We start from the raw sequence: 27,358 nt of genomic DNA on the forward strand, positions 1-27,358 counted from the left end.
TCTTTGTATCTTTGTACCCCCGCCAGCTGTTCCGCGCAGGATCTGAGCGCTCGTCCGGGTACCCCATCCGGGCCAGTCGCTTTCCGTGGGTTGACCTTCGAGAAAGCTGCTCTGATATCTGCAATAGTGGCCTCAGATACAGGTTCATCCAGGGCTTCCAGGGTGGAGGGCGTGCTCTCGCTGACCTCTTGCTCAAAACGGGGGTAGAATGCATTGAGCTCATCAGGGAGGGGTGCGTTGGAGCCGGCGATTTTACATGCCTTCATCTTGTAGCCTGTTATGTCTTGCAGACCTTGCCATAGTCGGCGGGGGTCCGTGTGACTAGCCTGGGACTCTAGTTTGGTCCGGTACTGTCTTTTGGCATCTTTGATGGATCTCCTTAGATCTGGATTTCTTGTATAGGTCAGTGTCGCCTGACCTGAACGCCTCAGACCTGGACTTCAGCGAGCAGTGGATATCCCTGTTCAATAATGATTGGGGAACAGACGGATTTGCTTCTTTGGCACACAGTCTTCTACACACTTACTAATGAATTCAGTTACTGTAGTGGCGTACTCGTTCAGGCTGGTCGCAGAGTTTTTAAATACTGACCAATCCACTGACTCCAAGCAGCCCCGTAGGAGATCATCCGATTCCTCAGACCAACATTGCACGACTTTCTTTGACGGATTCTCCCGGTTCAGTTTTTGCCTGTAAGCCGGGAGCAGGAGCACAGCCTTGTGGTCTGATTTGCCAGTGTGGGCAGGCGATAGAGCGGTCGGCATGTTTGATATTTGTGTAGCAGTGTCTAGGATGTTTGGGCCTCTGGTGGAGCAGGAGACGTGTTGGTGGTAACTTGGTAATACGCTCTTGAGCTTGGCCTGATTGAAGTCCCCGACCATGATGAAGAAGGCCTCGGGATGTTTTGTCTCAGGACTATTTGTAGTGGTGTATATTTCGTTCAGCGCGATCTTCACGTCCGCACGGGGTGGGATGTAAACTGCCATCAGGATAACGGAGGTGAACTCCCGCGGAAGGCTTGAGGATGATGATTGGAAAGGGCAGCATTTCAGTGTCTGGTCTTCTAGATCCGGGGAGCAAAAACTCGCCAGTGTTGCCATGTCTGGGCACCATGAGGTGTTGATTAGGAAGCAGATCCCACCTCTCCTAGTCTTGCCTGAGGCTGCTGTGCAGTCCATTCGATAAATTGAGAACCCTCTGGTTGTGGGGCACTGTCCAGAGGAGCAGGAATGAGCCACGTCTCCGTGAAACAGAGTACATAGCAGTTTCGCAGTCTCCAGTCTGAATCAAGGTTACAGTGCGTGTATGTGAATACACAGGGTGTGCTGAATAAGGTTAGTGAGTTACAGGTGTTGATTGCCATGTGGAATTACGATGTTGTGACTTTAGCAGAGACCTGGCTCCAGGGGAACAGGACTGGCTGTTCAATCTTCCTGAATACAGGCTGCTCAGAAAGATAGAAAAGATAGATCTGTGATATTGATCACAGAGATTATCACAGTGCTGGACAAAGAGGATGTCCCAGAGGGTTTAAGGACAGAGCTAAGGAACACAAAGGATTCAATCACATTGCTTGGTGTAGTCTATACCACCAACTAGTGAGAAGGATGTAGAAGAACAAATCTGCAGGGGAATGACAGAGAGTTGCAAACATTATAGAGTAATTATAGTGGGGGGACTTTAATTACCCAAATATAGACTGGGACAGCGGGAGTGACAGAGAGAAGGGTAAAAGTTCCTCGATTGTGTTCCGGAACAGTTTCCATAGCAGTGTGTGTCCTGTCCAGCCAGAAAGGATACCCTGTCCGACCTGGTTCCTGGAAATCAGGAGGGCCAAGTGATGAAGAGTCAGGGTCAGTGAGAGAACATAGAGGAAACCGTGATCATTGTGTTGTCAGTTTGAAGATGATGATTGGAAAGAGTCCAGAGTCAATCCAGAGTCAATCCAGAGTCAATCCAGGGCAATCCAGAGTCAATCCAGAGTCAATCCAGGGCAATCCAGAGTCGGAGTAACTGGGAAGAACCGACTCCAAAGGGGCAGGAGCGGAGCTGGGACGGTGAGACTGGAAGGAAAGGTTAGCGGGAAAACTGGAGCTGAACAATGGTCCTGACACAGTCAAGGTGGATTCCTTCAAAAGTCTCCAACAGGATTATAAATATTAAAAGGAGAGTAAAAGGAGTTAATGACAAAAAGCACAGAGGACGTCATTATTCTGCAGCGAGAGTTTACAGGCAGTAATTCAGCCACCTCGACAATTCTGAGGTCCAGTGCCACAGGAGGCTCCGCCTCTCTAGGGAAGCTGTGACATCATCATGCCACCTGATTGGGCTGGAGATCACCTCCAGCCAATAGCCATGGCTCTGAGAATCACCGGAGCCCTCAATTTATGTACATCCGGCTCACCGGGTCAGTGGGAGACGTGTGTGGAGTTTCCCAATCAATTATCCATCATCGCCTCAAGCTCATCACTGACACTCTGTTTAGACACGTCCACACATTCACTCACGACATGGAGACCAAGCTAGCTGAGGCATTCAAGTCAGGCAGCCCTGACCTACACAAGAAATCCATATAGGGAGGTACGGAAAACGGCACGCTGGCACAGTGGTTAACACTGCTGCCTCACAGCGCCAGGGACCCCGATTCAATACCGGCCTCGGGTCACTGTCTGTGTGGAGTTTGTACATTCTCCCCGTGTCTGCATGGGTTTCATCCGGGTGCTCCGGTTTCCTCCCACACTCCAAGATGTGTGGGTTAGGTTGTTAGGCCATGCTAAATTGCCCCTAGTGTAAGGGGGATTAGCAGGTAAATGTGTGGGGTTACGGGAATAGGGCCTGGGTGGGATTGTGGTCGGTACAGACTCGATGGGCCGAATGGCCTCCTTCTGTACTGTAGGGATTCTATGAAGATGCCAAGAGACAGTACCGGACCAAGCTAGCGCCGCAGGCCAGCCACAAGGACTCCCACTGGCTATGGCAAGGTCTGCAAGATATAACAGGCGACAAGATGAAGACATGTAGAATCACCGGCTCCAATGCACCCCTTCCAGATGAGCTCAATGCATTCTGTGCCCGTTTTGAGCAGGTCAGTGAGAGGAAGTCTCGGGTGAACTGATATCCCGAGGTTACCATCACATGCATCTGATCAGCCATAGAACCATAGAACATTACAGCACAGAAACAGGCATTTTGGCCCTTCTTGTCTGTGCCGAACCATTTTATGCCTAGTCCCACTAACCTGCACTTGGACCATATCCCTCCACACCCCTCTCATCCATGAACCCGTCCAAGTTTTTCTTAAATGTTAAAAGTGAGCCCGCATTTACCACTTTATCCGGCAGCTCATTCCACACTCCCACCACTCTCTGCGTGAAGAAGCCCCCCCTAATATTCCCTTTAAACGTTTCTCCTTTCACCCTTAACCCATGTCCTCTGGTTTTTTTCTCCCCTAGCCTCAGCGGAAAAAGCCTGCTTGCATTCACTCTATCTATACCCATCAAAATCTTATACACCTCTATCAAATCTCCCCTCAATCTTCTACGCTGCAGGGAATAAAGTCCCAATCTATTCAATCTCTCTCTGTAACTCAGCTTCTCAAGTCCCGGCAACATCCTTGTCAACCTTCTCTGCACTCTTTCAACCTTATTAATATCCTTCCTGTAACTAGGTGACCAAAACTGCACACAATACTCTAAATTCGGCCTCGCCAATGCCTTATACAACCTCACCATAACACTCCAACTCTTAGACTCAATACTTTGATTTATAAAGGCCAATGTATCAAAAGCACTCTTTATGACCCTATCTACCTGTGACGCCACTTTTAGGGAATTATGTATCTGTATTCCCAGATCCCTCTGTTCTACTGCACTCTTCAGTGTCCTACCATTTACCTTGTATGTTCTACCTTGGTTTGTCCTTCCAAAGTGCAATACCTCACACTTGTCTGCATTAAACTCCATCTGCCATTTTTCAGCCCATTTTTCTAGCTGGTCCAAATCCCTCTGCAAGCTTTGAAAACCTTCCTCACTGTCCACTACACCTCCAATCTTTGTATCATCAGCAAACTTGCTGATCCAATTTACCACGTTATCATCCAGATCATTGATATAGATGACAAACAACAATGGACCCAGCACTGATTCCTGTGGCACACCACTAGTCACAGGCCTCCACTCAGAGAAGCAATCTTCCACTACCACTCTCTGGCTTCTTCCATTGAGCCAATGTCTAATCCAATTTACTATCTCTTCATGTATACCTAGTGACTGAACCTTCCTGACTAACCTTCCATGCGGGACCTTGTCAAAGGCCTTACTGAAGTCCATGTAGACAACATCCACTGCCTTTCCTTCATCCACTTTCCTGGTAACCTCCTCGAAAAACTCTAATAGATTGGTTAAACATGACCTACCACGCACAAAGCCATGTTGACTCTCCCTAATAAGTCCCTGTCTATCCAAATATTTGTAGATCCTATCTCTTTATACTCCTTCCAATAATTTACCTACTACTGACGTCAAACTTACTGGCCGATAATTTCCCGCATTACTTTTTGAGCCTTTTTTAAACAACGGAACAACATGAGCTATTCTCCAATCATCCGGCACCTCACCCGTGGATACCGACATTTTAAATATACCTGCCAGGGCCCCTGCAATTTCAACACTCGTCTCCTTCAAAGTCCGAGGGAATACCCCGTCTGGTCCTGGGGATTTATCTACTCTGATTTGCCTCAAGACAGCAAGCACCTCCTCCCCTTTAATCTGTATAGGTTCCATGACCTCCCTACTTATTTGCCTTATTTCCATAGACTCCATGCCAGTTTCCTTAGAAAATACGGATGCAAAAAACCCATTTAATATCTCCCCCATTTCTTTTGGTTCCATACATAGCCGACCACTCTGATCTTCAAGAGGACCAATTTTATCCCTTACTATCCTTTTGCTCTTAATATACCTGCAGAAGCTCTTAGGATTATCCTTCACCTTGTCTTCCAAAGCAACCTCATGTCTTCTTTTAGCCCTCCTGATTTCTTTCTTAAGTAGTTTCTTGCACTTTTTATACTCCTCAAGCATCTTATTTGCTCCCTGTAGCCTATACATGTCATACATCTCTCTCTTCTTTATCAGAGTTCCCAATATCCCTCGAGAACCAAGGTTCCTTATACGTATTCACTTTGCCTTTAATCCTGACAGGAACATACAAACTCTGCACTCTGAAAATTTCTCCTTTGAAGGCCTCCCACTTACCAATCACATCCTTGCCAGAGAACAGCCTGTCCCAAACCACGCTTTTTAGATCCTTTCTCATTTCTTCAAATTTGGCCTTTTTCCAGTTTAGAACCTCAATCCGAGGACCAGATCTATCTTTATCCATGATCAAGTTGAAACTAATGGCGTTATGATCACTGGAACCAAAGTGTTCCCCTATACACACCTCCGTCACTTGTCCGAACTCATTTCCTAATAGGAGATCTAATATTGCATCCTGTCTAGTTGGTACCTCTACATATTGATTTAGAAAATTTTCCTGAACACATGTTTCAAACTCTAACCCGTCTAGACCTTTAACAGTATGGGAGTCCCAATCTATATGTGGAAAATTAAAATCCCCTACTATCACAACTTTATGTTTCCTGCAGTTGTCTGCTATCTCTCTGCAGATTTGCTCCTCCAATTCTCGCTGACTATTGGGTGGTCTATAATACAACCCCATTAATGTGGTCATACCTTTCCTGTTTCTCAGCTCCACCCATAGGGCCTCGGTAGACAAGCCCTCTAATCTGTCCTGCCTGAGCACTGCTGTAACATTTTCCCTGACTAGCAATGCCACCTCCCCCCCACCCTTCATCCCTCTGCCTCTATCACGTCTGAAACATTGGAACCCTGGAACATTGAGCTGCCAGTCCTGCCCCTCCTGTAGCCAAGTTTTACTAATGGCTATAATGTCATAATTCCATGTGTCAATCCACGCCCTCAGCTCGTCTGCCTTCCCCACAATACTCCTGGCATTGAAATAGACACACCTCAGAAGATTATTACCACCACACACAACCTTCTATTTGTGATTTTGCATGAACTATTAACATCATTTATTTTCACCCCCGCTCCACTACCTGCTCTGGCACTCTGGCTCCCATCCCCCTGCAAATCTACTTTAAATCTATCCTGAAAGTTAAGCCATGGAAAGCGATTGCCCGGATGTTCATGTGTTTGTGTGATTTCAGGTGTATATTCCTGTATTTATGTGCTTGATTTCACGTACATATTCCTGTGTTCATGCGTGTGATTTCACGTGTCTATTCCTATGTTCATGTGTGTGATTTCACATGTATATTCCTGGGTTCATGTGTGTGATTTCATGTGTCTATTCCTATGTTAATGCATGTGATATCACATGTATGTTCCTGTGTTCATCTGTGTGATTTCATGTATCTATTCCTATGTTCATGTGTGTGATTCCACATGTATATTCCTATCTTCATGTCTGTGATTTCATGTATCTATTCCCATGTTAGAAACATAGAAAAACTACAGCACAAACAGGCCCTTCGGCCCACAAGTTGTGCCGAACACATCCCTACCTTCTAGACCTACCTATAACCCTCCATCCTTTTAAGCTCCATGTACTCATCCAGGAGTCTCTTAAAAGACCCTATTGAGTTCGCCTCCACCACCCCTGACGGCAGCCGATTCCACTCGCCCACCACCCTCTGTGTGAAAAACTTACCCCTAACATCTCCCCTGTACCTACCCCCCAGCACCCTAATCCTGTGTCCTCTCGTAGCAGACATTTCCATCCTGGGAAAAAGCCTCTGAGAGTCCACCCGATCTATGCCTCTCAACATCTTATCCACCTCTATTAGGTCTCCTCTCATCCTTCGTCTCTCCAAGGAGAAAAGACCGAGCTCCCTCAGCCTATCCTCATAAGACATGCCACTCAATCCAGGCAACATCCTTGTAAATCTCCTCTGCACCCTTTCAATCATTTCCACATCCTTCCTATAGTGAGGCGACCAGAACTGAGCACAGTACTCCAAGTGGGGTCTGACGAGGGTCTTATACAGCTGTATCATTATCCCCGGACTCCTAAACTCAATCCCTCGATTGATAAAGGCCAGCACACCATACGCCTTCTTAACGACCTTTTCCTGTTCAACATATTTTCCACAATACTTCATAAATGTTTCTGATTCTTAAAGTTCATCGAGTTTGAACTGAAGATCATTCTTTGTGTGCAGTTCTGGTTGCCACACTACCACCATACTATACGGCATGCTGGCCGTCATCACGGCAGCACGGTAGCACAGTGGTTAGCACTGCTGCTTCACAGCTCCAGGGACCTGGGTTCGAATCCCGGCTCGGGTCGCTGTCTGTGTGGAGTTTGCACATTCTCCTCGTGTCTGCGTGGGTTTTCTCCGGGTGCTCCGGTTTCCTCCCACAGTCCAAAGATGTGCGGGTTAGGTTAATTGGCCATTCTAAATTGCCCCTTAGTGTCCCGGGATGCATAGGTTAGAGGGGTTAGTGGGTAAATCTGTAGGGATATGGGGATAGGGCCTGGGTGGGATTGTGGTCGGTGCAGACTCGATGGGCCGAATGGCCTCTTTCTGCACTGTAGGATTCTATGATCAGTCGGGGAGTTGAGTATAGGAATTGGAAAATCATGTTGCTGCTGTATAAGACTTTGGTTAGGCCACAGTTGGAGTATTGTGAACAATTCTGGTCGCCACACGACCGGAAGGATGTTGATACATTGGAAAGGGTGCAGAAGAGATTTACCAGGATGTTGCCTGGTTTGGAGGATATGGACTATGAAGAAAGGTTGAACAAACTTGGATTGTTTTCATTGGAGCATCAGAGGATGAGGGGGGACCTGATAGAGGTTTACATGATTATGACAGCCTTGGATAGAGTGGATAGTCAGAGTCTTTTTCCCAGGGTCAAAGGGTCAGTTACTCGGGGGAAAAGGTTGAGAGTGAGAGGGGGAAAGTTTAACAGAGATGTAAGGGACACGTTTTCCACACAGAGGGTGGTGAATGCCTGGAACGCGCTGCCGGAGGAGGTGGTGGAAGCAGATTCTATAACAACATTCAAGAGGCATCTGGATAGATACATGAATAGGCAGCGAATAGAGGGATATGGACCACACAGAGACAAGAAAGTATCAGAGAGACATCTGTGTCAACACAGACTTGGTGGTTCGAAAGGCCTGGTCCTGTGCTGTACTGTTACATAAGAACATAAGAACTAGGAGCAGGAGTAGGCCATCTGGCCCCTCCAGCCTGTTCCGCCATTCAATAAGATCATGGCTGATCTTTTTGTGGACTCAGCTCCACTTACCCACCCGCTCACCATAACCCTTAATTCCTTTACTGTTCAAAAATTTATCTATCCTTGCCTTAAAAACATTCAATGAGGTAGCCTCAACTGCTCCACTGGACAGGGAATTCCACAGATTCACAACCCTTTGTGTGAAGAAGTTCCTCCTCAACTCAGTCCTAAATCTGCTCCCCCTTATTTTGAGGCCATGCCCCTTAGTTCTAGTTTCACCTGCCAGTGGAAACAACCTCCCTGCTTCTATCTTATCGATTCCCTTCATAATCTTATATGTTTTATATGATCTCCCCTCATTCTTCTGAATTCCAATGAGTATAGCCCCAATCTACTCAGTCTCTCCTCATAAGCCAACCCTCTCAACTCTGGAATCAACCCAGTGAATCTCCTCTGCACCCCCTCCAGTGCCAGTATATCCTTTCTCAAGTAAGGAGACCAAAACTGTACACAGTACTCCAGGTGTGGCCTCACCAGCACCTTATACAGCTGCAACATAACCTCGCTGTTTTTAAACTCCATCCCTCTAGCAATGAAGGACAAAATTCCATTTGCCTTCTTAATTACCTGCTGCACCTGCAAACCAACTCCTTGAGATTCCTGCACAAGGACACCCAGGTCCCTCTGCACAGCAGCATGCTGCAATTTTTTACCATTTAAATAATAGTCCATTTTGCTGTTATTCCTACCAAATGGATGACCTCACATTTACCAACATTGTACTCCATCTGCCAGACCCTCACCCACTCACTTAGACTATCTATATCCCTTTGCAGACTTTCAGCGTCCTCTGCACACTTTGCTCTGCCACCCATCTTAGTGTCATCTGCGAATTTTGACACACTACACTTGGTCCCCAACTCCAAATCATCTATGTAAATCGTAAACAATTGCGGTTCCAACACTGATCCCTGAGGCACACCACTAGTCACTGATCGCCAACCAGAAAAACACCCATTTACCCCCACTCCTTGCTTTCTGTTAGCTAACCAATCCTCTATCCTCTATCCATGCCAATACATTACCCGTAACACTGTGCACCTTTATCTTATAAAGTCATAGAGTCCATGCCGTCCTTTTTTTTAAACCCGTAAACTAATCCCATTGGCCCACATTTGGCCCATATCCCTCTATACGCATCTTATCCATGAAACTATCTAAATGCTTTTTAAAAGACAAAATTGTACCCGCCTCTACTACTACCTCTGGCAGCTTGTTCCAGACACTCACCACCCTCTGTGTGAAAAAATTGCCCCTCTGGACACTTTTGTCTCTCTCCCCTCTCACCTTAAACCTATGCCCTCTAGTTTTAGACTCCCCTACCTTGGGAAAAGATATTGACTATCGAGCTGATCTGTGCCCCTCATTATTTTATAGACCTCTATAAGGTCACCCCTCAGCCTCCTACGCTCCAGAGAAAAAAGTCCCAGTCTATTCAGCCTCTCCTTATAACTCAATCCATCAAGTCCCAGTAGCATCCGAGTAAATCTTTTCTGCACTCTTTCTAGTTTAATAATATTCTTTCCATAATAGGGTGACCAGAACTGTACACAGTATTTCAAGTGTGGCCTTACCAATGTCTTGTACAACTTCAACAAGACGTCCCAACTCCTGTATTCAATGTTCTGACCAATGAAACCAAGCATGGCGAATGCCTTCTTCACCACTCTGTCCACCTGTGACTCCACTTTCAAGGAGCTATGAACATGTACCCCTAGATCTCTTTGTTCTGTAACTCTCCCCAACGCCCTACCATTAACTGAGTAAGTCCTGCCCTGGTTCAATCTACCAAAATGCATCACCTCACATTTATCTAAATTAAACTCCATCTGCCATTCGTCAGCCCACTGGCCCAATTGATCAAGATCCCGTTGCAATCGGAGATAACTTTCCTCACTGTCCACTATGCCACTAATCTTAGTGTCATCTGCAAACTTACTAACCATGCCTCCTAAATTCTCATCCAAATCATTCATATAAATGACAAATAACAGTGGGCCCAGCACTGATCCCTGAGGCACACCACTGGTCACAGGCTTCCTGTTTGAAAAACAACCCTCCACAACCACCCTCTGTCTCTGTCATCCAGCCAATTTTGTATCCATTTAGATACCTCACCCTGGATCCCGTGAGATTTAACTTAATGCAACAACCTACCATGCAGCACCTTGTCAAAGGCCGTGCTAAAGTCCATGTAGACAACATCAACTGCACTGCCCTCATCTACCTTCTTGGTTACCCCTTCAAAAAACTCAATCAAATTTGTGAGACATGATTTTCCACTCACAAAGCCATGCTGACTGTCCCTAATCAGTCCTTGCGTCTCTAAATGCCTGTAGATCCTGTCTCTCAAAATACCTTCCAACAATTTACCCACCACAGATGTGAGGGTCACTGGCCTGTAGATCCCAGGCTTTTCCCTCCACACCCCCCCCCCCCCCCCCCGATTATAATTCAGGTCAAAAACTCCAACGTGTGTTATGAAGTTCGCCTGGATCAGTTTTGCTATTTGAATTTGGCTGGAGTGAGCATGAGATGTTTCACTTCAGGTAAGATTCAAATGACCCACTGGGGAGCTTTTATCAAACAAAATTTATTTAAGAATATAGTTAACATGTATAGAAAGAAAATTAGCAATAACTTTTCCCAATTACAAACAAGAAAGAAAACACGATATTGTATAAACTTTGACAAATATATGAAATGTTCCAATCAGACAAACCTCCTTAAAAAAAACCTTTGCCACAGATTTAGCACAGAAAATACAAATGCTCACGTGATGCTGGAGCTCACTCCTTTGGTTGGAGAATTGAAACACTCACTTCCCAGCCTTGGAACTTAAGCAACCCTCGAGGTAGAGATACTGGGCGGGAGTTTACGGCTTTGCTCAACCTGAGGGTGGAAACTCTCACCTGAGGTCAATGAACATTTCCATTGTCCGCCCCTCGCCCGCTCTGTTTCCATGGCAGGCGGGGTGGTAAAATTCCAGCCATTAATTATGTCTCTGTCCACAATGTGGAGATGCTGGTGTTGGATTGGGGTGGGCACAGTAAGAAGTCATATCATGCTGTATTTGAGTATTTGTGGGTGTTGAGGGTGTGCGGGGCGATCCTGGGGGGTGTCTGGGGAGGTGTTGGGGAGGTGTTGGGGAAGTGTGCGGGGGGTTGTGTGTTGGGGATTGTACAGGGGGGTGTTGGGGAAGTTTGCGCGGGGAGGTGTTCGGGGGGTGTTGGGGGTGTTGAGGAAGTGTGCGCGGGGGGTGTTGGGGAATGTTGGGGGGTGTCTGGGGCGGTGTGCGGAGGGGGTGTTGGAGGTGTCTGGGGGGGTGTTGGGGAGTTGTGCGGGAGTGTTGTGGGTTGGGGTCGTACAGGGGGAAGTGGGGGAGGTGTGCGGTGGGGATTTGGGGGGTGTCTGGTGGGGTGTTGGGGAGGTGTGCAGGGGGCTGTGGGTTGGGGGGTATCTGGGGGGTATTGGGGAGGTGTGCAGGTGGTGTGGGTTGGGAGGTGTCTGGGGGGGTGTTGGGGAGGTGTGCGTGGGGGTCTAGGGGGTGTCTGGGGGGGTGTTGGTGAGGTGTGCAGGGGGTTGGGGGGTGTCTGGGGGGTGTTGGGGAGGTGTGTGGGCGGTCTTGGGGGTGTCTGGGGAAGGGTTGGGGAGGTGTGCGGGGGGTTGTGGATTGGGGGGTGTCTGGGGGGGTGTTGGGGAGGTGTGCTGGGAGTTGTGGGTTGGGGGGGTGTCTGGGGGGGTGTTGGGGAGTTATGCAGGGTGGTCCTGGGGGTGTCAGGGGGGGGTGTTGGGGAGCTGTGCGGAGGGGGTGTTGGGGGTGTCTGGGGGGCTGTTGGGGAGCTGTGCGGGGGTGTTGTGGGTTGGGGTTGTACAGGGGGGTGTTGGGGAGGTGTGCGGTGGGGATTTGGGGGGTGTCTGGTGGGGTGTTGGGGAGGTGTGCAGGGGGCTGTGGGTTGGGGGGGTATCTGGGGGGGTGTTGGGAGGGTGTCCAGGGGGGTGTGGGTTGGGGGGTGTCTGGAGGGCTGTTGGGGAGATGTGCAGTTGGTGTGGGTTGGGGAGGTGTGCAGGGGGGATTGTGTGTTGGGGATTGTACAGGGGGGGTTTTGGGGTGGTATGTGGGGGGGTGTGGGTTGGGGGGTGTCTGGGGGGTGTTGGGGAGGTGTGCAGGCGGCTGTGGGTTGGAGGTATCTGGGGGGGGTGTTGGGGAGGTGTGCGGGGAGGTGTGGGTTGGGGGGTGTCTGGGGGGGGTATTGGGGAGGTGTGCAGCTGGTGTGGGTCGGGGGGTGTCTGGGGGGGTGTTGGGGAGGTGTGCGTGGGGGGTTGTGTGTTGGGGAGGTGTGCGGGGGGGTGGGGTTGTGTGTTGGGGATTGTACAGGGGGGGTTTTGGGGAGGTATGTGGGGGGGGGTGGGTTGGGGGGTGTCTGGGGGGTGTTGGGGAGGTGTGCGGGTGGGGTTGCGTGTTGGGGGGTGTCTGGTGGGGTGTTGGGGTGTGTGTGGGGCGGCTGTGGGTTGGGAGTTGTACAGGGGGGCTGCTGGGGAGGTGTGCCGGGGGATGTGTGTTGGGGGTTGTACAGGGGAGGTGTGCGGGGGGTGTGTGTTGGGGGTTGTACAGGGGGGTTGTTGGGGAGGTGTGCAGGGAATGTGGGTTAGGGGTTGTACAGGGGGGTGTTGGGGAGGTGTGCGGGGAATGTGGGTTAGAGGTTGTACAGGGGGGGTGTTGGGGAGGTGTGCGGGGGGTTGTGTGTTGGGGGTTGTACAGGGGGGATGTTGGGGAGGTGTGCAGGGAATGTGGGTTGGGGGTTGTACAGAGGAGGTGCTGGGGAGGTGTGCGGGGGGGGGTTGTGTGTTGGGGGTTGTACAGGGGAGGTGCTGGGGAGGTGTGCGGGGGGTTGTGTGTTGGGGGTTGTACTGGGGAGGTGTGCGGGGGGTTGTGTGTTGGGGGTTGTACAGGGGGGTGTTGGGGAGGTGTGCGGGGGTTTGTGTGATGGGGGTTGTACAGGGGGGTGTTGGGGAGGTGTGCGGGGGGATTGTGGGTTGAGGGGTGTTGGGGAGGTGTGCAGGGGTTTGTGTGTTGGGGGTTGTACAGGGGGGGTGTTGGGGAGGTGTGCGGGGGTTTGTGTGTTGGGGGTTGTACAGGGGGGTGTTGGGGAGGTGTGTGGGGTGTTGTGGCGGGGGGGGGGGTGGTGGTGTACAGAGGGGAGATGTTCTGTTTTTGTTCTTTGTATCAGGCGCCTCTTCAGGTCCTGTTGGCAGTTTCCCAAATTTGTTCCCCTTTGTCCCCTCTGTGGGAATTGAGTGAGAACCCTAATTTATTGTGATTCCGGACGGTATCCCCACATTGGTTTTCCCCTGGTGAGGAAAGATAAAGTGACTCCTTTCTCTATTCAAGCCCCTCAGTTGGTCGCAGCAAGATTAGTTTAAAGAGGGTCCTTCCATTCTTTTCCAGTTTGAATGTATTGATATTTTGAAAGGTTCCAATCGAACCAGACTCTTTGAGTTAAAGAGTGAGTTTATTTGTTCGTAAAATGCAAGAAAAATAATTAAAATGTGCCAGACACACACACAGATTAGAAATGAGAAGTGAGTCCAAACGTGAATGTTAAAAAAGATCTATCAATCTTTGCTTTTGGTGACGAGTTGATGGTGAAATGTCGCGGTCGTTAACATCAGCTGCTGAGCAGTTGGTTTGGAAATTCTTGTTTTTGCGACTTTGTTGAGAGGAGTTGTCCTGTTTCCTTTCCAACTGTGGCTTCGCCAACTTGACTCACGTCCAGCACCCAGAGAGAGGCGAGTTTTTTACCTTCAATCGTCACGAGTCAATATACTTCAGCTGTGACCTACTCAGCACCCACTAGTCCAGTGGAACTTGAATATCAGACCAGCACGTGGAGACCAAAGTTGCAAAAGGTATTTAACCCTTTCTCTTCCTAAAAGGGGAAAAACCACAAATAGGTCTGGGACATAACTTACAGACTATGCTTTCTACTGAGATGATAATCAACTTCTATTATCTCCACAGGAGATTACAGTCAATTTCTATATTGCTGTTTCCTTTAAAATGTCTCTGTCTGAAAAAGGTGCAACATTACATTGTCATAATCCACACAGAAACATTCAGACAGTCACTGAATTACATTCTCAGAATTCAATCCATAACCATCTTTGACTTGTCTAATTAAAAAATTCAATACATCCGTATGTAACTTGGGGCTATTACCCAATGTCATGACAAGGGTGAGACTGGAGAATTAACAATAGGAAACAAGTGACATGCATAGGCAGCTGGGATCAAGTGAATCTCTTGAAGAGTATAGGGGATGTAGGAGTAAAGTTGAGAGAGAAATCAGGAGGGCAAAAAGGGGACACGAAATTGTTTTGGCAGATAAGGCAAAGGAGAATCCAAAGAGCTTCGACAAATACGTACAGGGCAAAAGAGTAAGAAGGGAGAGAGTAGGGCCTCTTAAGGATCAACAAGGTCATCTATGTGCGGATCCACAAGAAATGGGTGAGATCCTAAATGAATATTTCTCATCAGTATTTACTGTTGGGAAAAGCATGGATGTTAGGGAACTTGGGGAAATAAATAGTGATGTCTTGCCTACATGCCTATCATTCTCCTATCATTCTCCATGGAATACTGTGTGCAGTATTGGTCCCCTTATTTGCGGAAGGATATATTGGCCTTGGAGGGAGTGCAGAGAAGGTTCACCAGGTTGATACCAGAGATGAGGGGTGTTGATTATGAGGAGAGACTGAGCAGATTGGGTTTGTACTCGTTGGAATTTAGAAGGCTGAGGGGGGATCTTATAGAGACCTATAAGATAATGAAGGGGCTGGATAGGGTAGAGGTGGAGAGATTCTTTCCACTTAGAAAGGAAGCTAGAACTAGAGGGCACAGCCTCAGAATAAAGGGGGGTCAGTTTAGGACAGAGTTGAGGAGGAACTTCTTCTCTCAGAGGGTGGTGAATCTCTGGAATTCTCTGCCCACTGAGGTGGTGGAGGCTACCTCGCTGAATATGTTTAAAGCGCGGATGGATGGATTCCTGATCGGTAAGGGAATTAAGGGATATGGGGATCAGGCGGGTAAGTGGAACTGATCCACTTCAGATCAGCCATGATCTTATTGAATGGCGGGGCAGGCTCGAGGGGCTAGATGGTCTACTCCTGCTCCTATTTCTTATGTTCTTATGTACATATTACAGAGAAGGAGGTGCTGGGAGTCTTAAAGCGCATCAAGGCAGATAAATCCCCCGGACCTGATGAAGTATATCCCAGGACATTGTGGGAGGCTAGGGAGGAAATTGCGGGTCCCCTAGCCGAGATATTTGAATCATCGGTAGTCACGGGTGAGGTGCCTGAAGATTGGAGAGTGGCAAATGTTGTGCCTTTGTTTAAAAAGGGCTGCAGGGAAAAGCCTGGGAACTACAGGCCGGTGAGCCTCACATCTGTGGTGGGTAAGTTGTTGGAAGGTATTCTGAGAGACAGGATCTACAGGCATCGAGAGACGCAAGGACTGATTAGGGACAGTCAGCATAGCTTTGTGAGTGGAAAATCATGTCTCACAAATTTAATTGATTTTTGAAGGGGTAACCAAGAAGGTAGATGAGGGCAGTGCAGTTGATGTTGTCTACATGGACTTTAGCAAGGCCTTTGACAAGGTACCGCATGGTAGGTTGTTACATAAGGTTAAATCTCACGGGGTCCATGGTGAGGTAGCCAAATGGATACAAAATTGGCTTCTTGACAGAAGCCAGAGGGTGGTTGTAGAGGATTGTTTTTCAAACTGGAGGCCTGTGACCATCGGTGTGCCTTGGGGATCAGTGCTGGGTCCACTGTTATTTGTCATTTATATTAATGATTTGGATGAGAATGTAGGAGGCATGGTTTGGCCCATCGAGTCTGCACCGACCACAATCCCACCCAGGCCCTACTCCTATATCCCTACACATGTACCCGCTAATCCCTCTAACCTACGCGTCTCAGGACACTAAGGGGCAATTTTAACCTGGCCAATCAACCTAACCCGCACATCTTTGGACTGTGGGAGGAAACCGGAGCACCCGGAGGAAACCCACGCAGACACGAGGAGAATGTGCAAACTCCACACAGACAGTGACCCGAGTCGGGAATCGAACCCAGGTCCCTGGCACTGTGAGGCAGCAGTGCTAACCACTGTGCTACCGTGCTGCCCCGAGTCCCTGGAGCTGTGAAGCAGCAGTGCTAACCACTGTGTCACCGTGCTGCACATGTCATGAACACCTCTGTTCATGAAAGGGGAGGGGAGACAGAAAGCAGGAAACTACAGGCCAGTTAACCTGACATCTGTCATCGGGAAAGTACTGAGGAGGTGATCACAGGGAGTTTAGAAAATCATAATCAAATCAGGCACTCAGCATGACGGTCCAATCGTGTGAGTCTAATTTATTCGAGTGCTTTGAGGGAGTAACAATCAAGGCGGATAAAGGGGAACCGGTAGATGTGGTGTAGTTGGATTTCCATAAAGTGCCACATTAAAGGTTACTTCAAAACAAGAACTCGTGATGTACATATTAGCCGGGATAAGGATTGGTTAGCTAACAGGAAGCAGAGAATATAGATAAATGGGTCATTTTCTGTAACTATTGGATTGCCCTCGGCTCAGTGCTGGGCTCTTAGCTGTTTACTGATATCACTGATTTGGATGGAGGATGATGATCGTTAAATTTGTTGATGGCACAAAGATAGGTGGGAAATTAAGTTGTCAAGCGGACATAATGTTTGCAAGGGGATATAGATCGGTTACATGAGTGGATTGGAAAATGATGTGTGAAGATGTAAACTTTTCCAAGTTGCACAGGGCTTATTGGAACCACAGTCGGAGGTCTGAACAGTTCTGGTCTTGGTACCTTCAAAAAGAATCCACTGCATGAGAGGCAGTTCAGAGAATGTTCACTCGACTGATTCCTGGGATGAAGAGTTAGTTTATTGGGACATGTTGGGTTTAAACATTTCAAAATTATGGGAATAATCTTAATCCTCATAAATCTCACAACCTGACCAGCATCATCACAATAGTCAGAACCAATTACACACAGACACACACTGACACGCACACACAAACACACACAGACACACAGAATCACACAGACACACACACAAACACACTCTCACTCACACACGCGCACACATACTCTCACTCACACACGGACACACACTGACACGCACGCACAAACACACACAAACACACACACTCTCACTCACACACAACACTGACACGCACGCACAAACACACACACACTCTCATTCACACACACTGACACGCACACACAAACACACACACTCTCATTCACAAACAGACACACACACTCTCACTCACACACAGACACACACACAAACACACACTCTCACTCACACACAGACACACACTGACACACACACACAAACACACACACTCTCATTCACAAACAGACACACACACTCTCACTCACACACAGACACACACTGACACGCACACACAAACACACACACACAGACACACCGAATCACACAGACACACACTCAAACACACTCTCACTCACACACGCGCACACATACTCTCACTCACACACGGACACACACTGACACGCACGCACAAACACACACAAACACACACTCTCACTCACACACACACTGACACGCATGCACAAACACACACACACTCTCATTCACTCACACTGACACGCACACACAAACACACACACTCTCATCCACACACAAACACACACTCTCACTCACACACAGACACACACTGACAAACACACTCTCACTCACACACAGACACACACTGACACACACACAAACACATACAAACACACACACTCTAATTCACACACAGACACACACTGACATGCACACACAAACACACTCTCACTCACACACAGACACACGCTGACACACACACACATACACACACACTCTCATTCACAAACGGACACACACACGCTCACTCACACACAGACACACACTGACACACAAACACACACACTCTCATTCACAAGCAGACACACACACTCTCACTCACACACACGCACACACAGACAGACACACACAAACACACTCTCACTCACACACACGCACACACACTCTCACACACTGACACACACACACTCACAAACACACTCTCACTCACACACAGACACACACAAACACACTCTCACTCACACAGACACACACACACAAACACACTCACACTCACACACAGACTCTCACACACACAGACACACACAAACACACTCTCACTCACACAGACACACACGCACAAACACACTCACACACACAGCCACACATACACACGCGCGCGCGCGCACACACACACATACAGACACATGCACGCACACAAACATACACACCCTCACACCCTCACAAACACCTTCACACACACCCACTCACAGTCAGTGCTGAGACACTCAGTCCTGTTATACATCCACACACACACACACACTCTCTCACACACACACACTCACACACACACACTCTCTCACTCACACACACTCTCCCTCACACATACACATTCACACACACTCACACACACACACACACACACATTCTCCCTCTCACACACACACACACACACACATTCTCTATCACACTCTCTCACGCACACACACAGACACAGACACACACGCTCTCACACGCATACTCTCAATCACACACAGACACACATACACACAGTCACTCACAGGCACACACACACACTCACAGACACACACACTCTCTCACACACACACCCTCACACACACTCTCACTCACACACACTCTCTCTCACACACACACACTCTCATTCACACACACACACTCTCACACACACTCACACACTCTCTCTCACACACATACACTCTCATTCACACACACACACACTCACACACACACACACTCACACACACTCTCCCTCATACACACACTGTCCCTCACACACATACATTCTCACTCACACATACACATTCACACACACACTCACACACTCTCTCACTCTCTCACTCACACACACACAGACACACAAGCTCTCACACACATACTCTCAATCACACACAGACACACATACACACACACACTCACTCACAGGCACACACACACTCACACACACACTCTCACTCACACACAGACACACACACCCACTCACTCACACACACTCTCTCTCTCACACACACTCACTCACACACACTCTCTCTCTCACACACTCACTCACACACACTCTCTCTCTCACATGCTCACACACACTCTCTCTCTCACACACTCACTCACACACACTCTCTCTCACACACACTCACTCACACACGCACTCTCTCTCACACACACTCACTCACACACACACACTCTCTCACACACACTCTCTCACACACACTCACTCACACACACACACTCTCTCACACACACTCACTCACACACACACTCTCTCTCACACACACTCACTCACACACACACTCACTCACACACACACTCTCTCTCACACACACTCTCTCTCTCACACACTCACTCACACACACACACTCTATCTCACACACTCACTCACACACACACTCTCTCACCCACACACTCTCTCTCACACACACACACACACTCACTCACAGTCAGTGCTGGGACAGTTGGTGCTTTTATATATCTAACAGCTGTATGTTTGTACTCTCAGATTATCCCAGTTCCAGGCTTTGCTTTCTCACCTTTAGCCCAGCGTCTGAGTGTGAATAGACAGAATGTTTGATTGGCAGTGCTTATTGCTGTGATTGAGGCTGTATCAGGCTCTGCTCACACCACATTTAAAATATTGTGAGCAGTTTTGGGCCCTGTATCTAAGGAAGGATGTGCTGGCCTTGGAAAGGGTCCAGAGGAGGTTCACAAGAATGATCCCTGGAATGAAGAGCTTGTCGTATGAGGAACGGTTGAGGACTCTGGGTCTCTACTCGTTGGAGTTTAGAAGGATGAGGGGGGGATCTTATTGAAACTTACAGGGTACTGCGAGGCCTGGATAGAGTGGATGTGGAGAGGATGTTTCCACCAATAGGAGAGACTCGGATCCGAGGGCACAGCCTCAGGCTAAAGGGACGATCCTTTAAAACAGAGAGGAGGAGGAATTTCTTCAGCCAGAGAGTGGTGAATCTGTGGAACTCTTTGCTGCAGAAGGCTGGGGAGGCCAGGTCACTGAGTGTCTTTAAGACAGAGATAGATAGGTTCTTGATTAATAAAGGGATCAAAGGTTACAGGGAAAAAGTGGGAGAATGGGGTTGAGAAACTTACCAGCCATGATCGAATGGCGGAGCAGACTTGATGGGCCAAATGGCCTAATTCTGCTCCTATATCTTATGGTCTAATGAACTGACAGCATTGTTTGAGCTGAGCTGTAAGCTGTACTGGGCCGATGCACTCTGACAGAGAAGAATCTCTGAAAGTGGGAGGACATGTTAATAGGGGGGTGAAAAAGGGAGATGAGTCATTCACCTTTAGAACATAGAACATAGAACAGTACAGCACAGAACAGGCCCTTCGGCCCACGATGTTGTGCCGAGCTTTATCTGAAACCAAGATCAAGCTATCCCACTCCCTACCATCCTGGTGTGCTCCATGTGCCTATCCAATAACCGCTTAAATGTTCCTAAAGTGTCTGACTCCACTATCACTGCAGGCAGTCCATTTCACACCCCAACCACTCTCTGCGTAAAGAACCTACCTCTGATATCCTTCCTGTATCTCCCACCACGAACCCTATAGTTATGCCCCCTTGTAATAGCTCCATCCACCCGAGGAAATAGTCTTTGAATGTTCACTCTATCTATCCCCTTCATCATTTTATTACCTCTATTAAGTCTCCCCTCAGCCTCCTCCGCTCCAGAGAGAACAGCCCCAGCTCCCTCAACCTTTCCTCATAAGACCTACCCTCCAAACCAGGCAGCATCCTGGTAAATCTCCTCTGCACTCTTTCCAGCGCTTCCACATCCTTCTTATAGTGAGGTGACCAGAACTGCACACAATACTCCAAATGTGGTCTCACCAAGGTCCTGTACAGTTGCAGCATAACCCCACGGCTCTTAAACTCCAACCCCCTGTTAATAAAAGCTAACACACTATAGGCCTTCTTCACAGCTCTATCCACTTGAGTGGCAACCTTTAGAGATCTGTGGATATGGACCCCAAGATCTCTCTGTTCCTCCACAGTCTTCAGAACCCGACCTTTGACCCTGTAATCCACACTTAAATTAGTCCTACCAAAATGAATCACCTCACATTTATCCGGGTTAAACTCCTTTATCAGACTCGATGGACCAACCGGCCTCTTCTGCACTGTCGGATTCTGTCATTGATCCCAGAGTTAGGAGCTGTATTCGCGATTCTCACAACCTCAGCAACAGGAGATCTAACTCTGGAATCTGACCGATTCCGACCTGCTGAAATGTTCAGTGCCTTTAGTTGTGTCACTGGCTTCGCAGCCTCGTGTCACCCTCACCCCTCCAGGCAGGCAGCTCACCTCACCCAACGTGCTTACCTTACAGTGACAGTCCCGCAGTGGGGTCTCCCTGTCACCGGCTGGACTCTGCGACTGCTAGTGCTGATCGCTGAACTTGCTGCATCTTCATCCCCCCTCACAGCCCGCCTGTGGCCTTGCTCCTGCAGGGTGGGGATTGTGATCTCTGTGACAGAGCTCCAGGTCTCAGTCTGATCCTCTTCCCGGTGTTCGGAGCTGGCAGTAGTGGCAAACATACAAACTGCCGCTTGTTCTGGGGCCTCCCGTGAGGGTGAGGGCAGGAGGAGGCAGGAAGCGGAGGCATGTTGCCATTCCTCACCAGGTGGGTGCCGGTGGGCAGGGTCGGATTGCTGTGGGGGCAAGGGCACCGACAGCCTGGTCCCCGCAGTGACAGGTTGAACAAAGCTCCTCGACATGCTGACCCCAACAAGAACCTGGCAAGGCACAAGAAACGGGGGGGGGGGCAGGTGTCGGGGTGGAGGGGTGAGGGGGTCGGGGGGAGGGGGGGCGTGGGTGTGGGGATCGGGGGGCGAGGGTGTGGGGGTCGGGGGAAGGGTTGGTGAGGGTGTGGGGGTTGGGGAGGGGGGGGCGAGGGTGTGGGGGGTGGGGGAGTGGAGGTCGGGGGATGGGGGCGGGGGTCAGGGGAGGGGGGCAAGGGTGTGGGGGCAGGGGGGTGAGGGTGTTGGGGGTGGGGGAGTGGAGGTCAGGGGGATGGGGGGCAGGGGAGGGGGGCGAGGGTGTGGGGTCGGGGGAAGGGTTGGTGAGGGTGTGGGGGTTGGGTAGGGGGGGGGTGCGAGGGTGTGGGGGGTGGGGGAGTGGAGGTCGGGGGGATGGGGGGCAGGGGAGGGGGGCGAGGGTGTGGGGGTCGGGGGGCGAGGGTGTGGGGTCGGGGGAAGGGTTGGTGAGGGTGTGGGGGTTGGGGAGGGGGGGTGCGAGGGTGTGGGGGGTGGGGGAGTGGAGGTCGGGGGGATGGGGGGCAGGGGAGGGGGGCGAGGGTGTGGGGTCGGGGGAAGGGTTGGTGAGGGTGTGGGAGTTGGGGAGGGGGGAGGCGAGGGTGTGGGGGTCGGGGGGCGAGGGTGTGGGGGTCGGGGGGAGGGGGGTGCGAGGGTGTGGGGGGTGGGGGAGTGGAGGTCGGGGGGATGGGGGCAGGGGAGGGGGGCGAGGGTGTGGGGGTCGGGGGGAGGGGGGGGGGTGGGGTCGGGGGAGTACTCAGCGATCAGTATCCCTCTTCTGCAGATTGAGGATACAGAGCAGACAGGAGAGAGGGGCAACCCGGGACTGTGAGGTGCTGAGGGAACGCCAGGCTTCTCTCAGTAACACAGTAAGTCGAGAGGTGGCTGTTATCAGCCGCTGCCTGACAAACTGCAGGGCAGAGATTGCCAATTTGCTCCTCAGCATCCGGAGAAGCAGAATACGGAGCAGGAATACAGCCGGCATGTTTCCCAGTCTCAGCCACTCTGTTCAGTCCAGGGCAGCACTCGGCTGTGGAGTGAAGCCAGGCTTGTCAATGAGAGAATGCGCAGCACACACAGAGAGAGACAGCAGCTAACCAGACTGGATATCAACTGTCCGGAATATCAGCTTTCACTTGGGAAAGGAGTTGGGAAGAGACAGACCGAGGAAAACAACTCGACAATCAAATCAGCTCTGCCTCTTCGTCCTGACAGCTGGATGAGATTTCACACACACTCTCACACACACTCACACACACACTCTCACACACACACACTCACACACACACTCACACACTCACACACTCACACACACTCACACACACACACTCACACACACTCACACACACACACACTCACACACACACACACTCACACACATAGACACACACACACACACTCACACTCACACACACTCACACACACTCTCACACACACACACACACAGACACTCACAGACACTCACACACACTCTCACACACACTCACACACAAACACACACAGACACTCACACACACTCACACACACTCTCACACACACACACACACACAGACACTCACAGACACTCACACACACTCTCACACACACACACACACTCACACACACACACATGCTCACACACTCACACACACACACACACACACACTCACACGCTCACACACACACACAGACACTCACAGACACTCACACACACTCTCACACACACACACACACAAACACACACAGACACTCACACACACTCACACACACTCTCACACACACACACACACAAACACACACAGACACTCACACACACTCACACACACTCTCACACACACACACACACAGACACTCACAGACACTCACACACACTCTCACACACACACAAACACACACAGACACTCACACACACTCACACACACTCTCACACACACACACACACAGACACTCACAGACACTCTCACACACACACACACACAGACACTCACAGACACTCACACACACTCTCACACACACACACACACAGACACTCACAGACACTCACACACACTCTCACACACACACACACACAGACACTCACACACACTCTCACACACACACACACACAGACACTCACAGACACTCACACACACTCACTCACACACACACACACACACTCACACGCTCACACACACAAACACAGACACTCACACACACTCACACACACACACTCTCACACACACACTCACTCACACACACACGCTCACACACAGACACTCACAAACACACACTCACAAACACACACACACTCACACACACTCACAAACACACACACACTCACACACACACACACACACTCACACACACACTCACACACTCACTCACACACACTCACTCACACACTCACTCAGACACACTCTCACACTCACAAACACACACACGCACTCTCACACACACACACTCACAAACACACACTCACAAACACTCACTCACACACTCACACACACACACACACACTCACATGCTCACACACACACACACACACAAACACACACAGACACACACACACTCACACACACACACTCTCACACACACACACTCACTCACACACACACGCTCACACACACACACTCACAAACACACACAGACACACACTCACAAACACACACTCACAAACACACACACACTCACAAACACACACACACTCACACATACACACACACACACTCACACACATACACTCACACACACACACACACGCTCACACACACACAAACACACACAGACACACACTCACACACACACACACACAAACACACGCTCGCACACACACACTCACAAACACACACACTCACACACACACACACTCACAACACACACACAAACACACTCACTCACACACACTCACTCACACACTCACACACACTCACTCACACACTCACTCACACACTCACTCACACACACTTACTCACACACACTCACTCAGACACACTCTCACACTCACAAACACACACACGCACTCTCACACACACACACTCACAAACACACACTCACAAACACTCACTCACACACACACACTCACACACACACACTCGCACACACACACACACACACTCACAAACACACCCACTCTCACACACACACACACACACTCACTCACTCACACTCACAAACACACACATACACTCACACTCACACACACACACACACACTCACACACACACGCTCACACACACACACTCACACACACACACAAACACACGCTCGCACACACACACTCACAAACACACACACTCACACACACTCACAACACACACACAAACACACTCACTCACACACACACACACACACACTCACTCACACACTCACTCACACACTCACTCACACACACTCACTCAGACACACACACTCACAAACACACACACGCACTCTCACACACACACACTCACAAACACTCACTCACACACGCACACAACAAACACTCACTCACACACGCACTCACACACACACACTCACACACACACACTCACAAACACTCACTCACACACACACACTCACACACACACACTCGCACACACACACTCGCACACACACACTCGCACACACACACACACACTCACAAACACACCCACTCTCACACACACACAGTCACACACACACACACACACTCACTCACTCACACTCACAAACACACACATACACTCACACTCACACACACACACACACTCACACGCTCACACACACACACTCACACACACACACACGCTCACACACACTCACACACACACACACACACTCACACGCTCACACACACACACTCACACACACACGCTCACACACACTCACACACACACACAAACACACACTCTCACACACACACTCACAAACACACACACACACTCACACTTTCACACACACATACACACACACTCACAAACACACACACACACACTCACAAACACACACACACTCACACACTCACAAACACACACTCACAAACACACACACTCACAAACACTCTCACGTACACACACTCTCACACACACACACACTCACAAACGCACAAACACAACACACTCGCACATTCACAAATACACACACTCACAAATAGACGCACACTCTCACACACACACACACACTCACAAATATACTCACAGACACACACTCGCACACACACACACTCACTCACAAACATACCCACTCACACACACAGTCACACACACACACATTCACACACTCACTCTCACAAATACACACATACACTCACACACCCACACACTCACAAACACATACACTCACACACACGCAGACACACTCACACACACACACACACTCACACTTTCACACACACACACACACACACACTCACACTTTCACACACACACACTCACAAACACACACACGTACAATCACAAACACACACTCACAAACACTCACATACACACACTCTCACACTCACAAACGCACAAACACAACACACTCACGCACTCACAAATACACACACTCACATTCACAAATACACACACACACAAATAGACGCACACACACTCACACACACACACTCACAAACACAGACACACACACTCACAAATACACACAGACGCACACACACTCACAAACACACACACACAATCACAAACACACACTCACAAACACTCTCACATACACACACTCTCACACTCACAAACGCACAAACACAACACACTCACGCACTCACAAATACACACACTCACATTCACAAATACACACACTCACAAATAGACGCACACACTCTCACACACACACACACTCACAAATATACTCACACACACACACTCAAAAACACACACACACACTCGCACACACACACACTCACTCACAAACATACCCACTCACACACAGTCACACACACACACACACATTCACACACTCACTCTCACAAATACACACATACACTCACACACCCACACACTCACACACCCACACACACACACTCACACTCACAAACACATACACTCACACACACACAGACACACTCACACACACGCACTCTCACACACACACACTCACAAACACACACTAACAAACACACACTAACAAACACACACTAACAAACACACACTCACAAACACTCACTCACACACGCACTCTCACACACACAC

At 49.4% G+C, this 27,358-nt stretch overlaps 1 protein-coding gene across 1 annotated transcript; it reads right to left on the reverse strand.

Annotated features, from left to right (window-relative positions):
- Positions 1-13,538: 13,538 nt before the first annotated feature.
- Positions 13,539-22,265, reverse strand: LOC144486514 (uncharacterized). The gene is made up of 2 exons (XM_078204558.1): positions 21,829-22,265; positions 13,539-14,263 (listed from the first exon to the last, which is right to left on the reverse strand). Exons 1-2 carry the CDS (start codon positions 22,221-22,223, stop codon positions 14,248-14,250), a joined length of 411 nt encoding a protein of 136 aa, XP_078060684.1. The 5' UTR covers positions 22,224-22,265; the 3' UTR covers positions 13,539-14,247.
- Positions 22,266-27,358: the final 5,093 nt, after the last annotated feature.

This window comes from Mustelus asterias, unplaced genomic scaffold (assembly GCF_964213995.1).
Source record: "Mustelus asterias unplaced genomic scaffold, sMusAst1.hap1.1 HAP1_SCAFFOLD_379, whole genome shotgun sequence".
NCBI lineage: Eukaryota > Metazoa > Chordata > Chondrichthyes > Carcharhiniformes > Triakidae > Mustelus > Mustelus asterias.